Genomic DNA, 23,418 nt, shown 5'->3' on the forward strand with positions numbered 1-23,418 from the left:
AATGATAAGGAGCAGACAGTCTTAGATAGAGAAGGCTTGAAAACAAAAACAGAATCAGAGTACTGGGACAAAGAGCTCATTATAATACTAAAAATCACACCCCTAGGTGGGGAAGAAATATGCTAATGAAACATATATGTATGTTAATGAGATACATAGCTAAAACACAGGTATAGAGACATGCTTAGTAAAGAACTCCTTGCGTCACTCCTTTATAGCCAATTAGCAAACAAGGATGCTTATGAAGGTTCAAACCCCTGTGTATAAAGGGCTTAGTATTGAATATCTGGTGTGCTTGTTCTGTGAAATTATTCCGCTTGCACCTTTTATTGCTAGCAATAAATCTTTTTTATACTTTCACCCCTGGTATCTTTATTGGCCTTTGCATACCGGGCACGAACCCAGACTTGAGCTAGGACCTAACAGTTTTTGGCACCCCAGATGGGACTGCCGTAGATAAGCTTTGCCCGGACTAGCTGACGACCAGCTGATTTGCTCTTCCTTATCAAATGTCAGGCGCACCCCGGGATTTCTTTTCCCGGTGAGACTTTTGCTTCAGGAGGAGCTGGATCTCTGAGGCGGAAGTAGCCTAACGGTGCAATGCCACAGAGTGAAAGTATCAGTAACAGGCACCTGGGTGAGAGGGTAGAAAGGGCATAAGGCCTACCGTCAGTACGTCTGCCTGGGATTATTTCTGTGAGTATTCTGTCTGGCCCGAGTCCAAGACCAGTGATTTTTCCCCTGTGAGGACGAGGACTAAGAACAGATCCCTGGATCCCAGGTAAGTCGGATGGTCAGAACCGGGAAGGCAGCCCTGAGATGGGTACTATTAACAGTAAGGTTAGGAAATGTACCCCCCTCTCTTGTGTATTGGGACATTGGGCAGAGTTTGGTGGGGATCCTATGACTAAGAAGAAAGCTAAATTCTTCTGTGAAACTGCGTGGCCACTCTATCAGCTAGATGATCAAGAATATTGGCCTCAGGAGGGAAGTGTTAATTATAATACCATCTTGCAATTGATTTTGTTCTGCCGGCAGAATGGTAAATGGGAGGAATTGATGTATGCGCAAGCGTTTATGTCTCTTTGTAGAGATAAGAGGATTTTGCAGGAATGTGGATTGGGGGAGGGGGTTGGCATCTGTGAGATGGCTGTAGCTCGACCAACTGCAAATCCTGTCCTGGACTGTCCGGAGCCGGAGGCTCCCCCACCTCTGCTGCCTTTACCTTATTCTCTTCCTCTTCCCCCTCCTTCTCCTGATTCATCTGATTCCTCGTTGGCATCTGCTCTTCCTGCTTCTTCCCCCCATGAGGCAGAAGTTGGGAATACTCCCCGACCCAGGGATCTGGAACAGCGCCAACCATGGCCATCAGGTGCTTGGCAATCTCCAGACTCCCCGACTTCTCCTGATATAAGCCTGGGAGGTGGGTGGAGAGTACAGTTAGGAGCAGACTCCGGGGTTAAGGAAAAACATCACAGGGAATCTGATCCTGGCCGTGGGAAGGGAAATGGGGTATTTCCCCTAAGAGAACAAGTGGTACCCGGGCCTCTCGAAGATGACAGTGAGCCAACCTACTGTTGAACCTTTGTGCACATTCCTTTCAATACATCAGATTTGTATAATTGGAAGAACAATAACCCCAGCTTGAGAGAGAATCCTGAAAAGGTACAAAACCAGTTTAAAACGATTTTCAAAACCCATAACCCAATCTGGGCAGATGTTCAGTCTCTTTTAGATATCCTGTTGACACCAGAGGAAAGGAGAATGGTAGTGAACAAAGCTCGTTTGTACGTGGAAAAGGAAATTACTGCAGGGAACCTGCAAGGAAATAGAGACGATCATGTCCCCATCCAGGAGCCAGATTGGAAACCAGACCAAGATATGACCTCCATCCGTGCCTATCGAGAATATATCCTCTGAGGATTGAGAGATGCTGTGAAAAAACCTCAAAATCTCAGTAAGGTGTATGAGGTTCGACAGGAGACTAATGAGACCCCGAGTGCTTTTTTGGAAAGAATTTACACTACTTTCAGGCAATACACTCGTGAGGATCTGGAGGATGCATCGAATGCTCGCATGGTAAATATGATCTTTATGGGTCAGAGTGCACCAGACATTAGAAAGAAATTGCAGAAGGCAGACGGAGCAACAGGTATGCCTATTTCCCAACTAGTAGACATTGCTTACCAAGTATTTACTAACCGAGAAAGTGTTCAGGAAAAGAAACAGGACAAGAAAGAGGAGAGAAAGATGAAAATGCAGGCAGCCCTAGTGGCAGCTGCAATCATGGGAAAACCTAGAGATGAGGGATCCTGGAGACAGCCGCAGAGACGGGGTCCATTAGAGAAAGATCAATGTGCCTTTTGCAAACAAAAAGGACATTGGAAGCGGGAATGCCCTTATCGAAAAGTTGGGGAAGGTGAAAAGAAAAAAGAGGAGAGCAGTGGATTGTTCGCTTTTGGAAGGGATTCAGATTGAAGGGGACCGGAGGCCTGGGAGGGAAAGATAATCCAGATCCCAGTGTCCCCTGACGAGCCTCTGGTTAAAATGCAACTAGGGGACAGAGATGAATTGGTAGATTTTCTCGTCGATACAGGTGCTGCCCATTCTGTCTTAACTCAAAAACTGAAACCTTTAAGTAAAAAGACTGTGCCGGTGGTAGGGGTTACAGGGAAGGCAGTAACATGACCCTTCCTACAGCCAATGACCTGTAATCTTGGGCAGGCCGAAGTTACCCATCAATTCTTGTACATGCCAGACTGCCCCGTTCCCCTTTTAGGGAGAGACCTCCTTTGTAAACTGCAAGCTACGTTGTCGTTCCAGGATGGGCAAATGTTTTTAACAGTGCCTCCTGAAAAGGGGTGGCATTTGCAGGCTTGCCTTCTCGGCCTTCTCCGAGAGGAAAGTACACCGGATATTCCTCAAACCCTGCTCGATGCTGTTGTTCCAAGGGTATGGGCAGGTCACCGACCTGGGAAGGCTAAAAATGCTGACCCTGTGAAGATTCAACTTTTGCCAGGGGCCCAGCCTCCATGTGTGAAACAATATCCAATGCGGATGGAAGCCAGGAAAGGACTGAAGCCGTTAGTTGAACGGTTCCTGGAGTATGGCCTTCTCCATGAATGTACATCAGCTTTTAACACACCCATCTTGCCTGTGAAGAAGCCTAAGAGGAATGAATATCGTTTCGTCCAAGACTTGAGAGCTATAAATAAAGTGGTTGTGAGTATATACCCAGTAGTGCCTAATCCATACACTTTGCTATCTGCTTTGAACCCAGATCATAACTGGTTTACGGTTATTGATTTAAAAGATGCTTTCTTCTGTATACCGGTAGAGAGGGGATCTCAGAAAATATTTGCATTTGAATGGGAAGACCCAGATACTAGCATTAAGACTCAGTTTTGCTGGACTGTTTTACCCCAAGGACTTAAAAAACAGCCCAACCCTATTCGGCAATGCACTAAGCAAGGATTTACGCAGGCTAAAACTGCCATTGTCCTGTGCTCTTTTGCAATATGTGGATGACTTGCTTTTAACAGCCACCACTGAAGCAAGCTGCCTGGAAGGAACAATTTGCCTCCTTAATTTTCTGGGTCAACAAGGATACCGGGTATCTAGAAATAAAATGCAGCCCATATCCCAGAAAGTAACATACTTGGGATTTGAATTACAGCCTGGTCAGAGAGCCCTGTTGCCTGAAAGAAAAGAAGCTATATGCCGGCTGGCACCCCCAATAACAAAGAAACAACTACGAGGATTTTTAGGTACAGTAGGTTTTTGCAGGATTTGGATTCCAAATTTTGGGGTTATTGCAAAACCTCTGTATGAAGCAGCACATGGAGATGAAAAGGTGCTCGAATGGACTGAAGAGTGTGAGCAAGCATTCTGCCAGTTAAAGCAGGCTCTCATTGAAGCACCCGCCTTAGGACTACCGGACATGAGTAAGCCTTTTTCCCTTTTTGTGCATGACCGAGGTGGGGTAGCCGTGGGAGTCTTAACACAGAAATTGGGTAGCTGGCAACGACCAGTGGCATATTTTTCAAAAAAATTAGACTTTGTGTCATGTGGATGGCCTGCTTGTCTCCGGGCTGTTGCTGCTACCTGTCTGCTAATACAAGAAGCTGAAAAGTTAACCCTGGGCCATGAAATGACTGTATATGTGCCTCACGCAGTACTTACAGTCCTGGAACAGAAAGGAGGGAACTGGTTAACTCCGGGACGAATGGCTCGATATCAGGCCATCCTCCTAGATAAGCCTGAAATAAAATTAGCCATTTCTCGCACTGTAAATCCAGCAACACTGTTGCCATCTATGGGTGACACACCAGATCTTGTGCATGATTGTTTGCAAACATTGGAAACTGTTTATTCTTCAAGACCAAATTTGAGAGACAGACCTCTTGAAAAAGCTGACCTGGAGTTCTACACTGATGGCAGCTCGAGAATAGAGAATGGAATTCGAAAATCCGGATACGCTATCGTGACTACACAGAATGTGATAGAAGCAGGACCTTTAAACCCATCTGTTTCAGCTCAAAAGGCTGAACTCATTGCTGTGACTCGGGCTTTGCAATTGGCGGACAACAAAACTGTCAATATTTATACTGACTCTAAATATGTTTTCCTTGTTTTACATGCTCACGGAGCGCTATGGAGAGAGCGGGGTCTACTTGATTCAAAAGGAACAGGCATTAAGCATAGCAAGCAGATAAAAGCCCTCCTCAAGGCAGTCTGGGAACCAAAAGAGGTAGCGGTAATGCATTGCAAAGCACATCAAAAAGAAAATAATCCCTCCACAAAAGGTAATCGATTTGCTGACGCTACAGTAAAGAAAGCAGCTAAAAAACCTCAGACAGACTTGCTGCCCGAAGTAAGTAATCTGTTACCTCTCCTCCCAGACTTATACCAGCCTGTGACACCACAGTACGGGGAAAGAGACAAACAATTGATAAGAGAGTTTCAAGCAAAGGAGGGGGAGCACGGGTGGCGAGTAGCAAAGGATGGCCGCACTATCATCCCAGCTGCCTGGGTTCATGTGGTAGTGAAGAGAGCTCATCATGGCACCCACCACGGACCCAGGGCCCTGGTAAGGTGGATCAGTCACTATGTAACTGGAGTGGGATTAAGAGAGGCTGCCAAGAAGGTATCAGAGACATGTGAGGTCTGCCAGAGAAATAACCCAAAAGGAGGGAGAAAAGAAACTTCAGTACATCAGAGAATAGGCAATGGGCCAGGAGAAGAATGGCAGGTGGATTTTACTGAGTTACCCCGGCAACAGGGGATGAGATATCTCCTTGTCTATGTGGACACTTTCTCTAATTGGGTTGAGTGCTTCCCATGTCGGACTGCCCAAGCCCGAGAGGTGGTCAAGGCACTCCTACGAGAAATCATACCTCGCTTCGGACTTCCAAAAGGAATAGGGTCAGACAATGGCCCACATTTCATTGCACAAATTACTCAGAAGGTTTCTGAGTTCCTGGGAATCAGCTGGCATTTACACACCCCTTGGAGACCCCAGTCCAGTGGAAAGGTGGAACGTATAAATCAGACCTTTAAAAGACACCTTGCAAAGATTTGCCAAGAAGCTGGACTCAAATGGCCAGAGGCCCTACCCTTGGCCCTGTTACGAGTAAGGGTCGCACCACATTCTAAATTGGGATTAAGCCCATTTGAGATAATGGTAAGCCTTACCCTCTGAGTCTGCCCATGGGTACTGAACAACAGTTAAATGTTTTAGGGGAGGGAATGATTAAAAAATATGTATGGTCTTTGGTTTCTGTTTTGTCTTCCATCCATCAGCAGGTACAGGACGTGCTGCAGACACAGGACCAGTCTCCTGCCCCGGAAAATCGATTATTACCTGGGAGTTACGCTCTTGTGAAAGATTGGAACGAGGAACCACTTCGAGCCAGACGGAAGGGCCCATATAGAGTACTTTTAACGACCCCGACGGCAGCAAAGCTCGAAGGAATCAAGACTTGGATACATTCCAGTCGCCTAAAGCTGGTGGCTGAACCAGAACAAGAAGAAACTCCTGCAAACTCCGGGACTGGAGGCAGAGAACAGTGGAAGGTGGAGCCAATAAGAGACTTAAAATTCCTTTTCAAAAGAAAGGAACTTTGAATAATTTGTCAATCTTTGATCAAGTTTTACAAGCTTTATTATGAAATTGTTCAAGGTTTTAGTGTGGGGCACCCTGATCTGTCTACTCCTACTTATAGGAGGGGAAAATCTTTTACAACAAGAATTTGACCCTCAGGAAAATGTCTGGATTTATCTGGCCCGGGAAATATTAAATAGAACGGAATTCTGCTTAGCGGGAGGGATCAATGCTCATCTGGTTTTCACCTCATGCTTAATTGCAGTACCTACCCCTTTGAAAATTTTACAAAATTATACTATGCTGAAAGATGTAGAGAAGGAAAATACATATCAGGATATATATAAGTGGGGGACTATTGTAAAAGAGAAAAGCAGAGACATGTTTTCTGTACGGGTTCAGGCAACAGCTAATGCTTCTGAATGTTTCCTAATAGTTAAGTGTACCAATAATTGCTTTGAATTGAACCAAAGTAGAAAAATCTTCTGTAATAAGACCAGTCAAATATCCTATGTATACACACATACCATCCTTCCTCGAGGATGGTTTCTGGCCTGCGGGAGAATGATATATTCATACCTTCCAGCGAATGCTACTGGGGGACCATGCACCATTGCCCGGGTAACTGCAGCTCTTCCAAGGAAATCTGACCTAATGCACATTGAACAAACCCCTCTTGGTGGGAGGTTTAAACGAGCATATACTACTCTCACTGCTGATTGTGACGAGAATGATTCCCCTGGACTATTATCTAAGGCAGAATACATAGCATTAGCTGCATCTATGGTGGGGGTTCCGGGTCTTGCTGTAAGTAATAGCAGAAATCTTAATGCAGTGGCCTGTGTTTTAGCAAAAGGACTAAATGCTACATCTCGAGCGCTCTCAGCCTTGAATGCTGAACAAAAACAACTAAGGGACGCTGTCTTAGAGAATAGAGTCGCTATTGATTATCTCTTGTTGCGACACAATCTGGGGTGTGAAACCTTAAAAGGAATGTGCTGCTTCAACCTCACTGATAATTCTGTGCTAATTGAAGACAAAATTGATGCCTTACAACGATTGACACAGACGTTGAAAGAATCATCTGGTTTAGACTTTTCCTGGTTAACTTCCTGGCTTCCCAATTTTGGATGGTTGAAACAGTTATTTTGTATGGTTGTTCTGTTTTGTTTTATAGGGATTATGGTTTGTTTCTGTATCCAATGTATACCTGTTTGTATCGCATCTATCTTCAGGCCTAAGGTAAATCAAATGATTTTGCAAACAAAGAAAGCTGAGAATACTAGATTTGTGTTAAGTCAAATTGAATGGAGCAATCATAATTAATAATAATTAAAAATGCTCCAGAGGAGGGAATGTGAGGTTTGACCTAGAAACTACTATGCAAAGCCTAAGCAAAAGTGAATGTTATGTGACGAATGCCCATCTGCAGTGATAAGGAGCAAACAGTCTTAGATAGAGGAGGCTTGAAAACAAAAACAGAATCAGAGTACTGGGACAAAGAGCTCATTATAGTACTAAAAATAACACCCCTAGGTGGGGAAGAAATATGCTAATGAAACATATATGTATGTTAATGAGATACATAGCTAAAACACAGGTATAGAGACATGCTTAGTAAAGAACTCCTTGCGTCACTCCTTTATAGCCAATTAGCAAACAAGGATGCTTATGAAGGTTCAAACCCCTGTATATAAAGGGCTTAGTATTGAATATCTGGTGTGCTTGTTCTGTGAAATTATTCCGCTTGCACCTTTTATTGCTAGCAATAAATCTTTTTTATACTTTCACCCCTGGTATCTTTATTGGCCTTTGCATACCGGGCACAAACCCAGACTTGAGCTGGGGCCTAACATGATCAGAGTGAGGGGACAGGAAACAGCACTTTTCCTCCTGGCCAGAAGCAGGGGACAACCCTGTGCCATCCAGGCAGAGGGAAGGATAAAGAAGGGAACAGCCCCTCACCTTCTGGCCAGAGCAGGGATGGAAGAAAGCACAGCACTGTCCAGTAGGCCTGTGCAAAGCAGCTAGTATTTGCTTTGGATTCGGCTGATTCAGGGGACAGTGATTCAATTTGGTGATGCGAATCACTGTCCTGAATCGATTTGACCAAATCTGATTCAGAGATTCTGCTGCTGCTGAATCTCTGAGTCACACAGGCCCATCCCCCACCCACTCTCCCAACCCACCAATGGCTGCCCCGCCTGCCCCAGCTCCCAGCTCTTTGAGAAAAAAAGCCCCGACTCACTGAGCACTGCTGGGGGGGGGTGACTCCCCACTGCCCCATGCTGCCACGAGCCCCCTGACCCCCTGCTGTCCCAGCCTTCCCATGGCTTCCCTGCCCACCCCAACTCCTGGCCCTGTAAGAAAAAAAAAACAAACAAAAAGTCCCTGGGGTCACCGGTTCCTGCCTGGCAAGGTGCAATCTCCGCTGCCCCCCACCAAGTGGGGGGCTCTGCATGAGCCCATGGAAGCCCCAAGGCTGCTGCAGGAACTGGTGAGTGCAGGGGTTTTTTTTGGTTTTATTTGCTTAAAGGCCTAGAGCTGGGGTGGGCAGAGCAGCCATGGGGGGGGGAGGCTGGGGGAGTGGTGAGGGTTGGGGGGCTCGTGGCAGAGCCCCCCACATGGTGTGGGGCAGTGGGGATCAACCCCCCACCCCACAGGCAGTGTGTGAGCCTGGGCTTTTTTTAAAGCACCTGTAGCTGTGGTGGGTGGGGCAGCCATGGGGGGCTGGGGGAGCTGGCAGGAGTCCCCCCATGGTCCCCTCCCCTGCCCCCTACTTACCAGTTTGGAGTCTGGCTCCAGGTCCCTGTGGCAGTGAGTGGGGACTCCCTGAATTGCTGAAGCTCTCTGAATCTTTTCCAAATAGATTTAGCGAGCTTCAAATCGATTTGGACCTTTTTATTGGTCCCGATTTGGTTTGGATATGGAGATTCGGCCACTGAATCGGGCAGAATCTCCTCTGAATTGAATCAGCACCCAAAGCTTTGCACAGCCCTACTGTCCAGCTGGACAGATGGGAGAAAGAACAACCTTGTGCTGCCTAGCTGGAGGGATGGGGGGAGGTTCAAGCCCACACTGTCCAACCAGAGGAGTGGGGCTGGAGGGAAGTGGGACAGCCCTATGGTGCCTGGCTACAGAAGCCAGGTACAGGACACAAAACAGTAATAGTCTGTCTCCTGGTAAGACTGGCCACCCACCTTTTCTTTCCCTGCTTCCTGTTTACAGAAGTGTATGGCTGCAGAGCACTTCAGAAGTGCCCAATCACATGACAACCTGAATCCTCATTACATGAGGGTTCAGATGAAGGCGCTCTGAAGCGAAGTGCCTTCATTAAGGTCTGTCAATGTATGTTGGGACTGCCCCTGCTACTGTCTTCAGAACGGGAGGGGGGAAGGGAGGGGATGGAGTTCGGTTTGGGGCTTGCCTAGTCTGTGCTGGACTCAGGGGGTACTCCAATCCACCCACCCCATCCTCCAGTGCAGGCTGGGCAAACCCCAGACTGAGCTCCCTCTTCTCTCTTCCCCCTCCCATACTGAACACAGCATGGGAGCGGGGAGCAGGGCTAGGAGAGAGTGGCTACAGACACACAGCCACTCCAAACTAGAGCTGAATCCCCAGCCCCCTGGACCCAACAGCAAATGTCTGTTGGGTCAGGGGGAATGCTGTAACTCATGATTCTTCCTGCAAAGCACCATGAGTTACAATGGGGAGCTGCACGTATCTCACCACCCAAAGTGGCACTTGGGGAGAGAAAGGGCTTAACTAGTGGTACACTTGCCAAAAGGTTGGCCACCACTGCCCTGTAACATGGTATAGGTAAAGCAGGGAATACCAAGGCACTGCCAATGCCCTGTTACTGCAATGAAAGGGAAGTACCTGGTTACTAATTACCTAAAGATCATTAAATCTTTAGAAAGCATGGGAAAAGGCGCCTGCTACAATGGGAGGAGATTTCCCTCAGTGGTCCGTGCCAGACTCTCTAGCAGGAAAACCCCTTTCCTACTCCAAATGTAGTGATCAGTATGACCCTGAATGGAAGACTCACCAGCCCCTGGATTTTCTAAGTATCAGCAGGAGCATTGGTGCTCCCAAGGCAACTCCCCTCCACCCACAGCTTTATCTGTGGGCAGCATCATCAGAGAAAGATGCCCCTCCCTTGCCCCTCACATTCATGAGAGGAATTCAGTGAGCTCCCACCTTCCTTTACACCTGAAGGCGGCATAGACACAAAGCTTTTATATTAGGAATATAAAATGGACCAGGTTAGGTACAAAGGCATTTTGCCCCCGAATCCAACCTGTAGACCAGGTGCTTCTGCTGCTAGGGGATTTGCCCATGCCAGGGCCATGTGGCAATGCTCTGGGCCTATACTGCAGCCAGGAGGTGAAAAGAAGTGATGGCTGGACTGGGTTTGAACAGTGGTCCACCTCAGACCTAAGCTGGGTTGTTCCAGCCCCGGGTACTGAGAAGATGCAGACTGCTGATGTAAGGCATCATTACTTCAGAGATTTCATCTTAGTGAGCTCTCTGCTATTGGTTCTCCTTTCCTGTCCCAGTAATCCCCTCTGTCCCATGGAAGATGATGACCCAGCCAAAAGCAGTATAGCAAGAGTACAGGAGTTGTTTCCACCTGGATTTAAGTAGGAAAAATTGTTTTTATACCCAACCCAGATAAACTTTCAAAATGGTTAATGCTTGAGCCAAATAAAGGTTAATTTTCCTTTACATTTTTTTTTAAAGAAACAGGAAAAAGGAGAGCAGATTAGGTCACAAACCATTCTATTACACTATGTACTGAGAGGCAGCAGGAAGGGTCACAGATATTCCAATATTAGAGCTAGAATTTTTTTCAGATAATTAAAAAGGTCCTTAAACAAAGGCCACGTACCATTACTCATGGAATGGAGACTCAAAATTCATGTGTTAGCCATTACTTACCATACTTCCCATTTGGCAGCAAGTGACCTCCAAATCAAAACAGGTCTCAAAGATCAGGGCAGCTGATTTTAGCATAGGAAGGAAGTGCAGTTCAGATTGCTGGCAAAGCTCAAGGCTCACTCACCCTCTGGCAAATCAATCAAATGAGCACATAGCAGTGATGGGTAAGGAATAAAACAGTACAGATGCCGTCTCACTGCTTTCAGATAAGTCAGATTTTGCTTCTTTTAAAAAAATCAGAAAGCAACATTTGGAAATATTTATGAGGTTCATATTATACAAGGAGTAATAAAAATAATCTATCACTTTGATTTAGAACTGCAGAGAAAAATGTTTGAGACATATAAACCAGTAAATAATGTGTACTAGAATAAGTAGCTCAGAACGAATATTTGATTTTTACAGGTATCAAAATCCATGCTATAGGTTACACTGTACACTACATTTATTAATACAGCCATCCAAAATGTAGCTGTTTAGATGTTACACTGACAAGTACATTCACCAAAGCTAACACTTGCATACATTTTCACACAACAATGTCTATTTATAAAGTTTGTTACTTAATAGAGAATAAAAATCTTTAATGGCATTGCTTTGAATTGTGTCAAAGAAAGTGTTAAAATAATCACCTAGCCAACATTCCTGCCGCCATTTATATATGGGCTGCTGTTTCATGATCTTCATTTTCTCTACTTTTGTTATTAAATAAATTAATCCACACTGGGTGTTGATTTAGTTCTAAAATGCGAGTCAACCATGCTTTACTGAGATTTTCTCTGGGATTCAGGTAATATTTTTTAATTTAAATTAGTGTGAAATATCCTTTTTGAATGGCAGCAAACTAAACAATTACTATCTAATCAAAAAATATTTTTCTTTATTTTGCAGTCAGATTTCTTTGCTTTCCCGGGAATACAGTTGGGGCATCATAGCATAGATGTAAGATATTTCATTGTTGTCGATTTTTGTCTGGTACCAATGCAGAATTCTGTATCAACTCTGTGGATAAAGTAGGTAATTTCTCCTAATAATGAACCAAGATTCAGCCAAATACTATAGCTGAAGCCCCCCCCCCCTCCCTTTTTTTTAAATTAAATACTTCAACCTTTTTTCAATGTTCTGTCCTCTTGGCCAGCGAGAGAAAAATAATTCATTCTGTCTCGAAACGTGGATATCCATCTTAGCTTATTTATAACAAATACTTTATTTGGACATGGTAAGTTACTTAATTCTGTCACAAATCTGACTTTTTAGAGAAGACACAAACTGTTCCATTTTGAGATGGAACACCCTAAAATCAGAGATATTTAATGAAAACAATTTTCATTATGAAAAATTACAATATAATGGAAATTAACCTCTGTAATAAAAACCACAACTCATAATATAATTTTACTCCAGTTAGAAAGAACTGATACAGGCATCAAATGAATTTTAAAAGGAGCTTTATTTAGCATACCCCCAAAACAAATATTCACTGAAAATTTCTTCTAGAAAGATAAGCAAAATGTTTAAATATCATAATTTAATGTAAACCAAATCTCTTAAAAATATTTAATACTGTAATCAAATAGAGGTTATTTACATGCAGAGGAGACCAAATTATCTCCACAGATGTCCATATTAAACACTAGCTAAGCCATTAATTTAATTTCCACAATTTCTTAAACAATAACACCCATATGCAAGTTAGTCATCAGAAAATAAATCATTTTAGTTGGATACAAAATGCAACTCGCTGTTACATTCAAAGCAGGGAAAGCAATACCCTGCCTATTCTGGTAGTCATTCCAGACTGCATTGCATGTTGAGACTTGAAAAACATACTGTGAGGTAAGGCCGTAAATCCTTTTTATTGCAGAAGAATCATTACAGCTGAAGAAAAAGTAGTTATTGTAGTTTTCAAAAAGTAAGCTTTATAAAAAAAACTCTAGACATATTAATACCATTCAGTCAAATCAGAAAGGCCAAGCATAAAAAGTTGCAACTTCTTACATTTAACAGAATGCCTTTAAAAGGTAAGAAATATGTTGTAAGTTGGAATCATTCTGACATAGAAAAGATACTTGTGCCTTAGTAGAAGAAAGAGCACTTAACATTGTTTCTATATGCAATGATTTTGTTTAACTGTGCAAAAGTATTCTCTGAGAACTTTGGCTAATGAATTTAAAACTGTGTTTGTATGGTGTCTTTGATCCACAACATCACCCAGAAAACTATAGTCATGGAGCATTTTCAATGTTTGGTCTTTTTATTTGAAAATATTGGAAAAGTATTACTGCTCTATTGCAAATAAAATATCTGTATGTTGTAACAACCAATTTTAGTTCAAGAAATGGATAAAGAAGACAGTAAAAGCTGGTAGTGGCATACCCAGCAGTTACTGGCCTCTCTCTAGACTAGACTGTTACAGAGCTTATTTGACAGCTGTTTAGTAATCTACATGAAATGGGTGATCTCTGTGGAGTTCCTATGTGAAATAAAGTCACCCTCACAACTGGCAGCCCCATTTGTAGGCTCAAAAGAAGCCAATATTTGTTGTTGGAATGGAAAATGAACAATTCTCCCCACTTACAGGTGCTCCCCGCATGTCAGAGATGAGGCATAATAGAGTGGCAATGTGTATTAATGGTTGTGCTATCTAGAAATAACTTAAATCTCAACAGCCACCAACCTAGGACTTTTCATAAGAACTTAATTCACTTCAAAGAAAGAACTTCACATGGCCCAGAAACAAAATGTCTAGTTTTTTCAGCCTGTCCTCATAAAGCATTCTTGCTAGACCCCTAACAACTTTTGTGGCTCTATGCTAGACTCTTTCCAATCTGTATACTTTTTTCTTGAAGGCGGGGAAGGGGCGGGGGGGAAAGGAGGGTGGAAGGAGCACAGTACCCCAGGTGAGGTCTCACCCAGTGCCATAACTAGGGTGGTGTGACCAGGGCAACTTCCCTGGGTGCCACCTGAGTAGGAGTGGGAAGGGTGGGTGAAAGACTGCCACTGGCAGCAACTGGAAGTCCCTGCTGCCCCCTGTGCCCTGGGTTTTCATCTGTGTTATTACAGTGCTGGGCCCCACTGGTGTTAAATAGAGTGGATATGCACTATATATTGCATTTACCTACAAAAGATCCAGTATTACAAATAAACAATGGTCTATTTGACAGTAGATGATAGTCTGTAGCTCACCTATCAATTCTAATGCACTCTGAAATCAGCTTTGCCAATAGAAGCTCTCCTCGTTAGAAAGGACTGATGACATACACCACCAAAATGTTTGATGAAAGAGGTTAGAGAGAATTAAAAAGGACCTCTATCTCCATTTATCTGTAAATTGTCTTATTTTATATAAATTTCAGGCAGTTAACTCACATCTATATCTATCTATCTATATATACACATCTGAGTTAACTGCCTGAAATAATTTTCAATCACACATATTTCTAAGAGAAAAAAGACAAGCCAAAACCAAAACTGTGATCCAAGTCCATATCTATAATAACAAATGCATGCTATTAAAGACATAGTGAGCTAGAACGTTACTGACAAAAAAAGGCTCTGCAGAACAAGATGTATTTTAGATTTCCATTGTCATAAGGAAGCCAATACAGCACAGCAACAAATTACACACTTAAATTTTAAAATTGGGCTGAATAATATTAAATTAGAGCTTAAAATGCCCTAAAGCTCCTGCAATGGGTTTCTTTGCGAGGGAAGAAGCCAAAATGGATTTTTATTAGTTAAACTGAAACGGGGCACTCAAACACACTACACCAAGGGTTCATCCTTTTTAACCAATTCAGGTTCCAGGCTGGTTTGTTTAATACGGATATTCAAACAATTTAAATCAGTATTTAGCTTCATATGAATCTGCACCTCTATAATCCCTGAATAAGTCAAGTCCTGACATATTCACAGTCAGAAAAAAGTTTGCTTTCAAGATTCCTGTCTTGGATAGATGTGCTAAACTTGTATTCTGATTGCTTTTGAGAATATACAACAACGTATAAAGAATTAACTTTAGGGGTAAAAAATCTTGTTGTAGTGGTAACCAATACATCCTTTTGGTGAAATGGATATTGAAATCCAGCAAATCCATAGCGAAATATCATAACCACCAGTGCACAAAATACAGACAGCTGCAAATCATTTAAGAAAGCAAGAGGACACCATTTCCCCCCCTCTTTTTAAGAAAACTGGTAAGCTTTCCCTCTTTTTTCCTTTTTAACAAAGATTTCCATCTTGGAGTACTTGTACACGAGTTAGCTGCAGTGAGGTAAAATGGGATATTCGGTTACCTCATCAGGCACTTGTGGCAACTGCCTGCTTTACACTGTGGTAGATGTAAAAACTAAACTGTGATAGCTCAGCTCTCAACAAAAGAGCTGATGTGGGCTGAACTTCCACGGTTCAGCTTTCACATATTGCAGGATAGGAGTATGTATACAGGTACTTATAATGCAGCAACTGATGGCTAGTAAGGCCCTCCTGCCTCCATTTATTTCCTAGCAACCAGCCCCCTGCCCTTACAGCAATTAATTTTACAAACTATAGACGAAATCCTGGCCCCATTAAAGTTAGTGGCAGTTTTGGAATGGGATTCCAGGATGCCAGGATTTTAGCTGGTATCTTTAGCACTTATTGATGATTAATTCCCGTCTATATTTTCAAGTGCTAAAGTTAGTACCTGCATAATTTTTCTAGACTGCACTGTGACAATCAGGACAACAAGGAAGGATAAGGAAAAGCAGGCTCTTTTCTAATTGCAACTATCACTTAACTTTTTGCTTCTCTGCAAGTAGTTGACACCATGTTCCAAAATTCATCAGTTAATGCAATCCCTCTAATAATAGGGCTGTGGAAGTATCAGTCAAGCTAGGATACCCTGTTGTTTTTGGTTGGCCACACAATGGCATATTATTCTCAGTAGTCTAAGGCTGAAATGTACAATGAAATTTGTAACAAAAACTCTAAATGAAAGGGAAAAAATACTCGGGCAAGAAACTTGAGATGCCATAAAATTTGCCCCTATAGCAAGAAATATTTTTTCTACAATTTCTGTTTATAGATTCTTTATTTCTGACAATTTTCAGCACCAGAAGGGAGGAGACACTAAGTCTGTATGCAACACTGACATCATTCAGACTAAATGGCTTTCCTGAAAATGGGGTATGGGCAGTATGAACCACATTTGTACCTGCTCCATGCTGTCAGTACAGATGCCCAAACTTCAAAACTGGCATGGAAAAAATGAATCGAAGAAACCCAACAGAGAAGAGGTACACCTTATGAGTCCATTAAATTATATATATGGATAAGCTGCAATAAAGTGCTACAAAGTTCTCTTAGTAGTTAAAAAGCTGGTAGTATTCCTCCTGTTTTACTTAACACAGGTAACAACATGAGTCATTGCAATCGCATTGGATGAGCTGGAGTTTATAATGTCTTCGTACTGTGGGGGTGGATCTAAGTGATGCTCAGTTTCACTTCTTCTTATGCTGGTTTCCCCAGTGGCTTCCTCATATGAAGGGGGAGGGTCACCATTTGACAGTCTTGTCGATATTGAGTCTGACCATCCATCTGCATAGCTCAGAAATCCTGGTGACAGACCACTGCCTTCATACATTTCTTCCTGTGGGGAATGAACAGTGCTGAGATGCTGGGGGAGAGGACTTCTACCAGCAGCCACAGCACTATCACCAATGGCTTCATGTGCTTCCCTATGCAAGTATGCAGACTGTCTACGAATTTTCTTTTTAAACAGGCATCTCCACACAACAAAAGCGACAATGAGGATAACAAAAAGGCCAATGATTAATGGAAATGCAAGGTAAAATGAATACCAGTTATGTCCAGTGTTACTTTCTCCCTGAACTCCATTTGTGTAGTCTTTCCAGAATTCCCTCTAGAAGAGCAAGATAAAATGAATCAGAAACTGCTTTAAAAGAATTTAAAGTAATGAAGTAATAATTTAAAGTAATTATTTTCATAGGTATATATTAAAAGAAAAAAAAATGTTCTTGAATCTTTTATCTTTCAATAAATGATGACTGAGGTCTTGAGCAAGAGATCTCCTGACTGTCTTAAGAAGTAGTTACTGAATCATATAATTTAAATGGAAAAAAAAAAGAGAATAACCCACCGTTGCCTGAAAAAAAATCTGTATCAGCACTTAATTGCAAAACTGGAGTATAAGCAAGAAGAATAATCTGAATGGGTATATGGTACCAACATTTTTCAGCACTGCTTAAGGTCAATGATTTATTTTTGGAATTTGTGAATTATCCATGCTGTGCTGCCATCCTCAATTCAGACTTATGCACTCTAGTTCATAAAGCAATAGCTGTCAGCTCATTTGTAGTCATTTGAGAATCACTAATGTATTACTTATATATAAACATTAAATATGTATTTATATAACAATAAAGCAGTGTTTACAATAAAACCATATAATGTATACATACAATATATACATAATAATACCAAAGTTTCTGAAGTGTATCTCAGCTAGAGATAAATTAAATCAGAGCAAGGAATGGAAATATGGTTGAGGGAAAATTAAAAGTTGAAAAGGCATTAAATACTTTCAAGTGTTATGTTAATATTAATATTTTTATTCAACAAGAAAAAATGTTACAGTCACGGTTTCAGTATGCTAGATGAAATACAAACAAAACAGATAAATGTGGGTGTCCTGCTTTTAGAAACATTTTTGCTGAGTTTTATGATGGTATAATAATGCAGGGAGAAACAGACTGCTAGAAACTGGACTCAAGTACTCTTTCCAGCACGGAAAGAGAACTGTCCATATTTTTTCCAGCAGTAAACAGCAACATACATCACAGGCATATAATTAGGAAAATGCTTACAAAATACTTAGGGGGAAAATAATTGATTTTATAATGACCTATTGTCTATGTTATTGTATCTGTTGCTTCAGCACAAAGCATGCCAGTAACAATAGGTGCTCATGAGTCTTTAAAATGTATACTAAATACAAAATGTAGGTCATTCTGTAAACTTTATCCCCCTGTTTCAAGAAATGAATGATAACACTTGTAGGTATATTCACTCAGACTATAAAAGAGAAAACATAAAATCTCCAAAACTAGCTGAGGAAAACTGAAGCATGTTTTATATGGAAGGAAAAGGCCTCTGCCAGGGCTGGAAACTCTCAGGATGGAAGGGAGGGAGCCAGAGTGGTCCTTGCATTAATGGTCACTGCACTGGGAGCCACAGCAATTAACACTGGCACTGCTTCGCCTCCTCCCGCCACTGCCAAATTTCTAGACAGAGGGAATCCCCCTCCCCAACCATATGCCAGATCAGGATAGCATGGAGGGCTGATTTGCAGCAGGACCTGGCATGTTGGGTCCAACCCAGAACATAGTACCAGAACAAGCACATGATCCCACATTTGGCATGTAGCCCCAGAGCCAGTACATGGCCACAGAGGACCTGGCATGTCAGATGCCACCACAGCCCCAGCACTGGCATGATGGATCAGACCCTGCCGCATGGCCCCAGACCCAGCATGCGGGGTTGGATTTGGTGCGAGGCCCCAGATCTAGTGCACTAGGATGGTCTGTGGGCATCATTTAACACACAAGGCAGGTAGCAGGCTTGGATACAGGTTGATTTCCTAACTGCTGCTACTCTGTTATCAGAAAAGGCAATTTTTTTTTTCTTTAGATGGTCTTTCCAAAATAAGGTGTATGCTATATGCAGAAGCAAGCTGTATGTGAAAAAAATACAGTATGCTAGTAACTAACAATACAACAGTGGTTTTTATGCTCAAAATATATTCCACCTTCATAAGGAGTGATCAGGTACAGAACACAAGCTAGAATTCCCTCTAATGAAAGTATCTGAAAACCACTTTAAGATTAAGTTACAAAAAAAAAAAATTCTTGGACAACATACTCAAAGTAAGTTTATAAATAGATGTGCTTGTTCAATTTCTAAAAAGAGAAAAGAGCTGACTAAAGTTAGTTCATATTTGTAAGAGACAGGCTGTCTACTTTTCCCATATTCAGTGTAATGCAGAGGTTGTAATTATGTTTGTTCATTAAAAAAAAATCCTATTAATGATAAAATAATTAAATAAATAAGTAGGACACACAAAATGTATCACTACTGAAACTGCCAGTGATTCTACAGAACATCATAAAGGTTCTATCTAGGAATGTGCATACCTGGCAGAAGATACCATAAAGCAAACACGGGGGAAAATTGCCTGAGGGGAGGTACAGGTTAGCCACATGGGATCGTATCTGGAATTATGCTGCTAAAGAAACAGATAAGATAAGAACTGCAAACCAGTACTTGAAAAAGTAAAGAAAACAGACAGTGGAGTCCAATTATTCCCCTGTAGCTTCCTTAAAAGAAAACAGAAGTTCAAAAAAATGTATAAACTCCTTTCTCATGTTGTGTTCGTCACATCAGAAGATTTCTACTATTTTAAGTTACTATTATGAAAAAATGTCTGAAAATGGTAGTGCAGCACTCTGTGTTTATTTCATCTCGGTGAGTTCAATGCCCAGCACGCTCAGTTTAAGATATTTTTCCTCTCCCTATCTATACTACCAAAAACAAACAACAAGCAAGCAAAATCAACCTGGGCTGTGAAGGTGAGGCCAGGTTCTTGTTTGAAGAACATACATCACCAGTAACAGGAGTTCGACTAGTCAGATAGGGAGATCTGAGCAACCCCGTTATCCTCAATGTTTCAGGGGTAACTAGTTAGAACAGTAGTCCACAGCTTATGGTCTGCCAGCCAAATCCAAACCTCAGATGAATTCTCTCACTAGGAAGGTAGTAAAACACTGGAACAGGTTTCCCAGAGAAGTTGTGGAATCTCCATTCTTGGAGGTTTTAAGACCTGGCTAGACAAAAACCTTGGGTGAGAGGATACATAGTTAGGGATGATCCTGCTTTGAGCAGGGGGTTGGACTAGATGACCTCCTGAAGTCCTTTCCAACCCTAATTTTCTATGATTGTATATGGGGCTTCAGCAATAGTTGCTCTTCCTGTGCTGTTGCTGAGAGAAGCAGTGGCTGCAGAAAGGTCCTAATGCCTGCCTACTAGGTCATCCTGGCTCAGCAACTTGAAAAGGTTGCTGACAGGTAGATTATAACTTCATCTGGAAAGCTGGAAAAAAGGGCAATAATTCATTAGAAACATCACTATTAACATCATTAATATTTTGTATAGGAGCCCATCTTTCTTGTTGTGCTTGTCCAACGGCATTCAGAAATAAAATGACTCCAGCTACAAGTGTGGGTAAAAGTGCTGTCAGACTGGCCAGCACAGACTATATCGTGAGCATAAAGTAAAGCTATGTATTAATTGTCAGCAGCAGATTCAAGAGAAAGTAAATTTAGATTCTCATGTTCAATCAATGCCACACATAATGAAGCTAAACAGCAAATACACACCAGAACCACTCCCTCTGACCTCACTATCCTCATGCTCAAGATAAATCTACCATATATCTTTAAAATAAGAACTTAAGAACAAAAATTCAAAAGCTGGCTGAACACTAAGAACCAAGGACTTAATACTGATATTGTTTTTCTGGAACATTACAACCTACCTGACTCCAGAATTCTTCCTACACATGAAAGGGAAGGCTGTGTGAAGCTTCAGGTGCTGATTCAATTTGGAGGAAATTTGGCCCGATTCAGCAGCCAAACCTCTGAATCTGAATCGAATCGGGAGATCAGTAAAAAGGTTCAAATCGATTTGAAGTTCTCCAGAGAAGCTCTCGAATTGTTTCGGAGAACTTCGGAGATTCGGGCAGTCCCCACTCGCCACCGCAGAGAGCTGGACCTGAACTCCGTGCTGGTAAGTAGGAGGGGGGAGGTGGGGGCTGAAGGAGGGGAGAGGGGACCATGGGGGGACACCTGCCTGCTTTCCCAGCCCCCTGAGCGCTCCCTGACCCCCGCCTTCTCTCACAGTCCCACCCATGACTGCCCCACCCACCCCAGCTCCCAGCTCTTAAAACAAACAAACAAAAAAGCCCCCACTCACTGGCTGCTGCAGTGGCCTCAGGGCTTCTGGGGGCTTGTGGCAGAGCCCCTCACACAGCGTGGGGCAGTGGGGATCGCACCCCCCCCCCGGCCTGGCAGCAGCCAGTGAGTGGGGGCGTTTTTTTTTTTTAAAGAGCTGGGAGGCTGGGGTTGGGCGGGGCAGCCATTAACGGGGCTAGAAGAATGGGCATGGGGATGGGGCCTGTCCGATTCAGAGATTTGGCGGTGGATGAATCTCTGGTTCAGATTCGGTTGAATCAATTTGGGACAGCGATTCAAATAACCAAATCGAATCTCTGGCCCCCAAATTGGCCGAATCTGAATCCTAAGCAAATACTAGCCACTTTGCACAGGCCTAATGAAAGGTGATAATGACCCTACTCTCTTTTGATTGGCATTGATCTCTCAGTAGTTAGCTTCTTTTCTTTTACTGCTTGTCTGCTACCCTTGGGAACTTCTCTCCCTGCTTTTCCAACTGTTTTTTACTTTGCTGTGCTGCTTTGGACTCCTCAGACCTGAAGAAGTATGTCTTGTATTCAAAAACTTGGCTCTTTCCCAACTATGCAGTTGGTCCAATAAAAGATTTCACCCTAAGACATTGCTGCTTTGTGAACATTCAATATATTCACATATCTCATATTTCTGTCTTATATTTTGCTATCTCAGCATTTCCAAAGGAGTAGAGTTTGACTATAAAAACAGAGAAAGAGGAGATGTCTTTGAGTAAGAAGGTGCTGTTTTATGCAATCCATTTGCAGAGTTAAGAGTAGCACTTTATTGGAACAGAAATTGCAGCTCTCTTGTTCCGTATACTGCTGTGTTAAACACTGTAGTACAATGGTTATCAGTTATAAAATGTGTATGTACTCTCCCGAATAAGGATACCGAGTTGCAGGTTACAATATAATCTACTGCACATTTTAATATTTTCCTGTGCTTGGAACTCAGTTGTGCCTGCTAAAAGGGCTGTCTCTAGCTCTTGTAAAAACCTGGGAAATCAGTATGCTTCCTCCTCATTCTGCCCCATGGAGAACTAGTAACAAAGCCAGCCTCTTCTCTAGTGAGTAGTAGCTGATTTGCAGGCATAGGCATACAATGATAACTCTGGAGTCTACATATGAACTGAGGACTGCATAAAAAAAACCCACCAAAAAAATGTATGGCAACCTAGGAGTTTAAGTTTCTTTGTCATCAGCTTTACTTCATGGACACTTGAGTAAACTTTTCCCAAGCTTTAACATAGTTTAGGACCCTTCAGAATTCAAGCACTTGAGTTCTTTCTGAAGCTATTAAAAATGCTGCATTCATGAACAAGATGAAAACATTCAAGATTCTCCCCTCCCCAGTAAATCTTATTAACGTAGCAGAAACAGGGTTGTAGCTTTTATTTTCTGTAAACCAAATCACTGTGAGAATCAGCTTATTAGCTCTGTAGATTCCCAGAAATTAAAAGAACCATGCTATGAACCTATTTAATGTCTTCACCACAGCTTGACTAAGATGTGTAAAAGTCTAGAAGCAGCTACAGATACGGAAAATGGAGATTTAGAGGACTGAACTGACTTGATCCAAATCAGAAGAGCCCATCAACCAACTGGAAGAGAGTGCATAAAGACCAGAATCAGGAAGCATCCATGATATTTTAGAAGTACAAGGATTCTTAGGAATTGCTAGAAAAGCAAAAGAAATAAACCAGAAAGCATTAGTAAGACTGAAACAGTTATAGATAAGTAATCTAAAGCAGTGGTAAGGATTGAACGTACAAGTCCACCTTCACTATTTATTAGTTTCTTGATCCAAATGACAGATACTTCTCATAGTCGTTAAAAAAAGGAATTGGCATGGTTTAGGAAAACTAACTGTAATAACGATATGTCCTAAAGCACTGTAGAATTTATGGCTATGAAATAGCAGAATTACTTTAATACTCCTAAAAAGGCAGAAAAAATTAGATAGGTTATAGGATCAGTTAACTGCAATGAAAAAGGACCTATTCAGACCATCTAGTCTATACACAGGCTTATTTTGTGTATTTCCCACTGCTTTAGCAAGTTTTATTTTAAATGTCTCGAGGGATAGATACCACATCCACTTAAACTGTTATAAACAGCTGATAGGTTTAATTTAAAATGTATTTAATGGTGTGAGAATGCAGTGTTTCAGTATCAATACAGCTTAATTCAGAGTAGCACTGGTATACATTGAATTGATGATGACAATAAATCAATCGTCTTCTTTCCATATCAGTGTTAAACGCAGTAATTTTGCAGTGCTGAGAAGGTCCAACTGTGGGACCTATCATATTTTGGCAGCATACTAGTCTCAAAACATTGCTGGTCAATACCA

At 42.2% G+C, this 23,418-nt stretch overlaps 1 protein-coding gene across 3 annotated transcripts in view; it reads right to left on the reverse strand.

The window, feature by feature from the left end:
• Nucleotides 1-12,475: 12,475 nt before the first annotated feature.
• PRRG1 (proline rich and Gla domain 1) overlaps nucleotides 12,476-23,418 on the reverse strand; it is a 56,153-nt gene continuing 45,210 nt past the window's right edge. For all 3 annotated transcript variants that reach the window (XM_059720813.1, XM_019486274.2, XM_059720814.1), the window contains one exon: nucleotides 12,476-16,946. In XM_059720813.1, coding sequence (XP_059576796.1) covers nucleotides 16,422-16,946 — 525 coding nt within the window. In that variant the 3' untranslated portion in view covers nucleotides 12,476-16,421. The remainder of the gene's footprint in view (nucleotides 16,947-23,418) is intronic.

Source organism: Alligator mississippiensis, chromosome 1, assembly GCF_030867095.1.
Source record: "Alligator mississippiensis isolate rAllMis1 chromosome 1, rAllMis1, whole genome shotgun sequence".
Lineage (NCBI taxonomy): Eukaryota > Metazoa > Chordata > Crocodylia > Alligatoridae > Alligator > Alligator mississippiensis.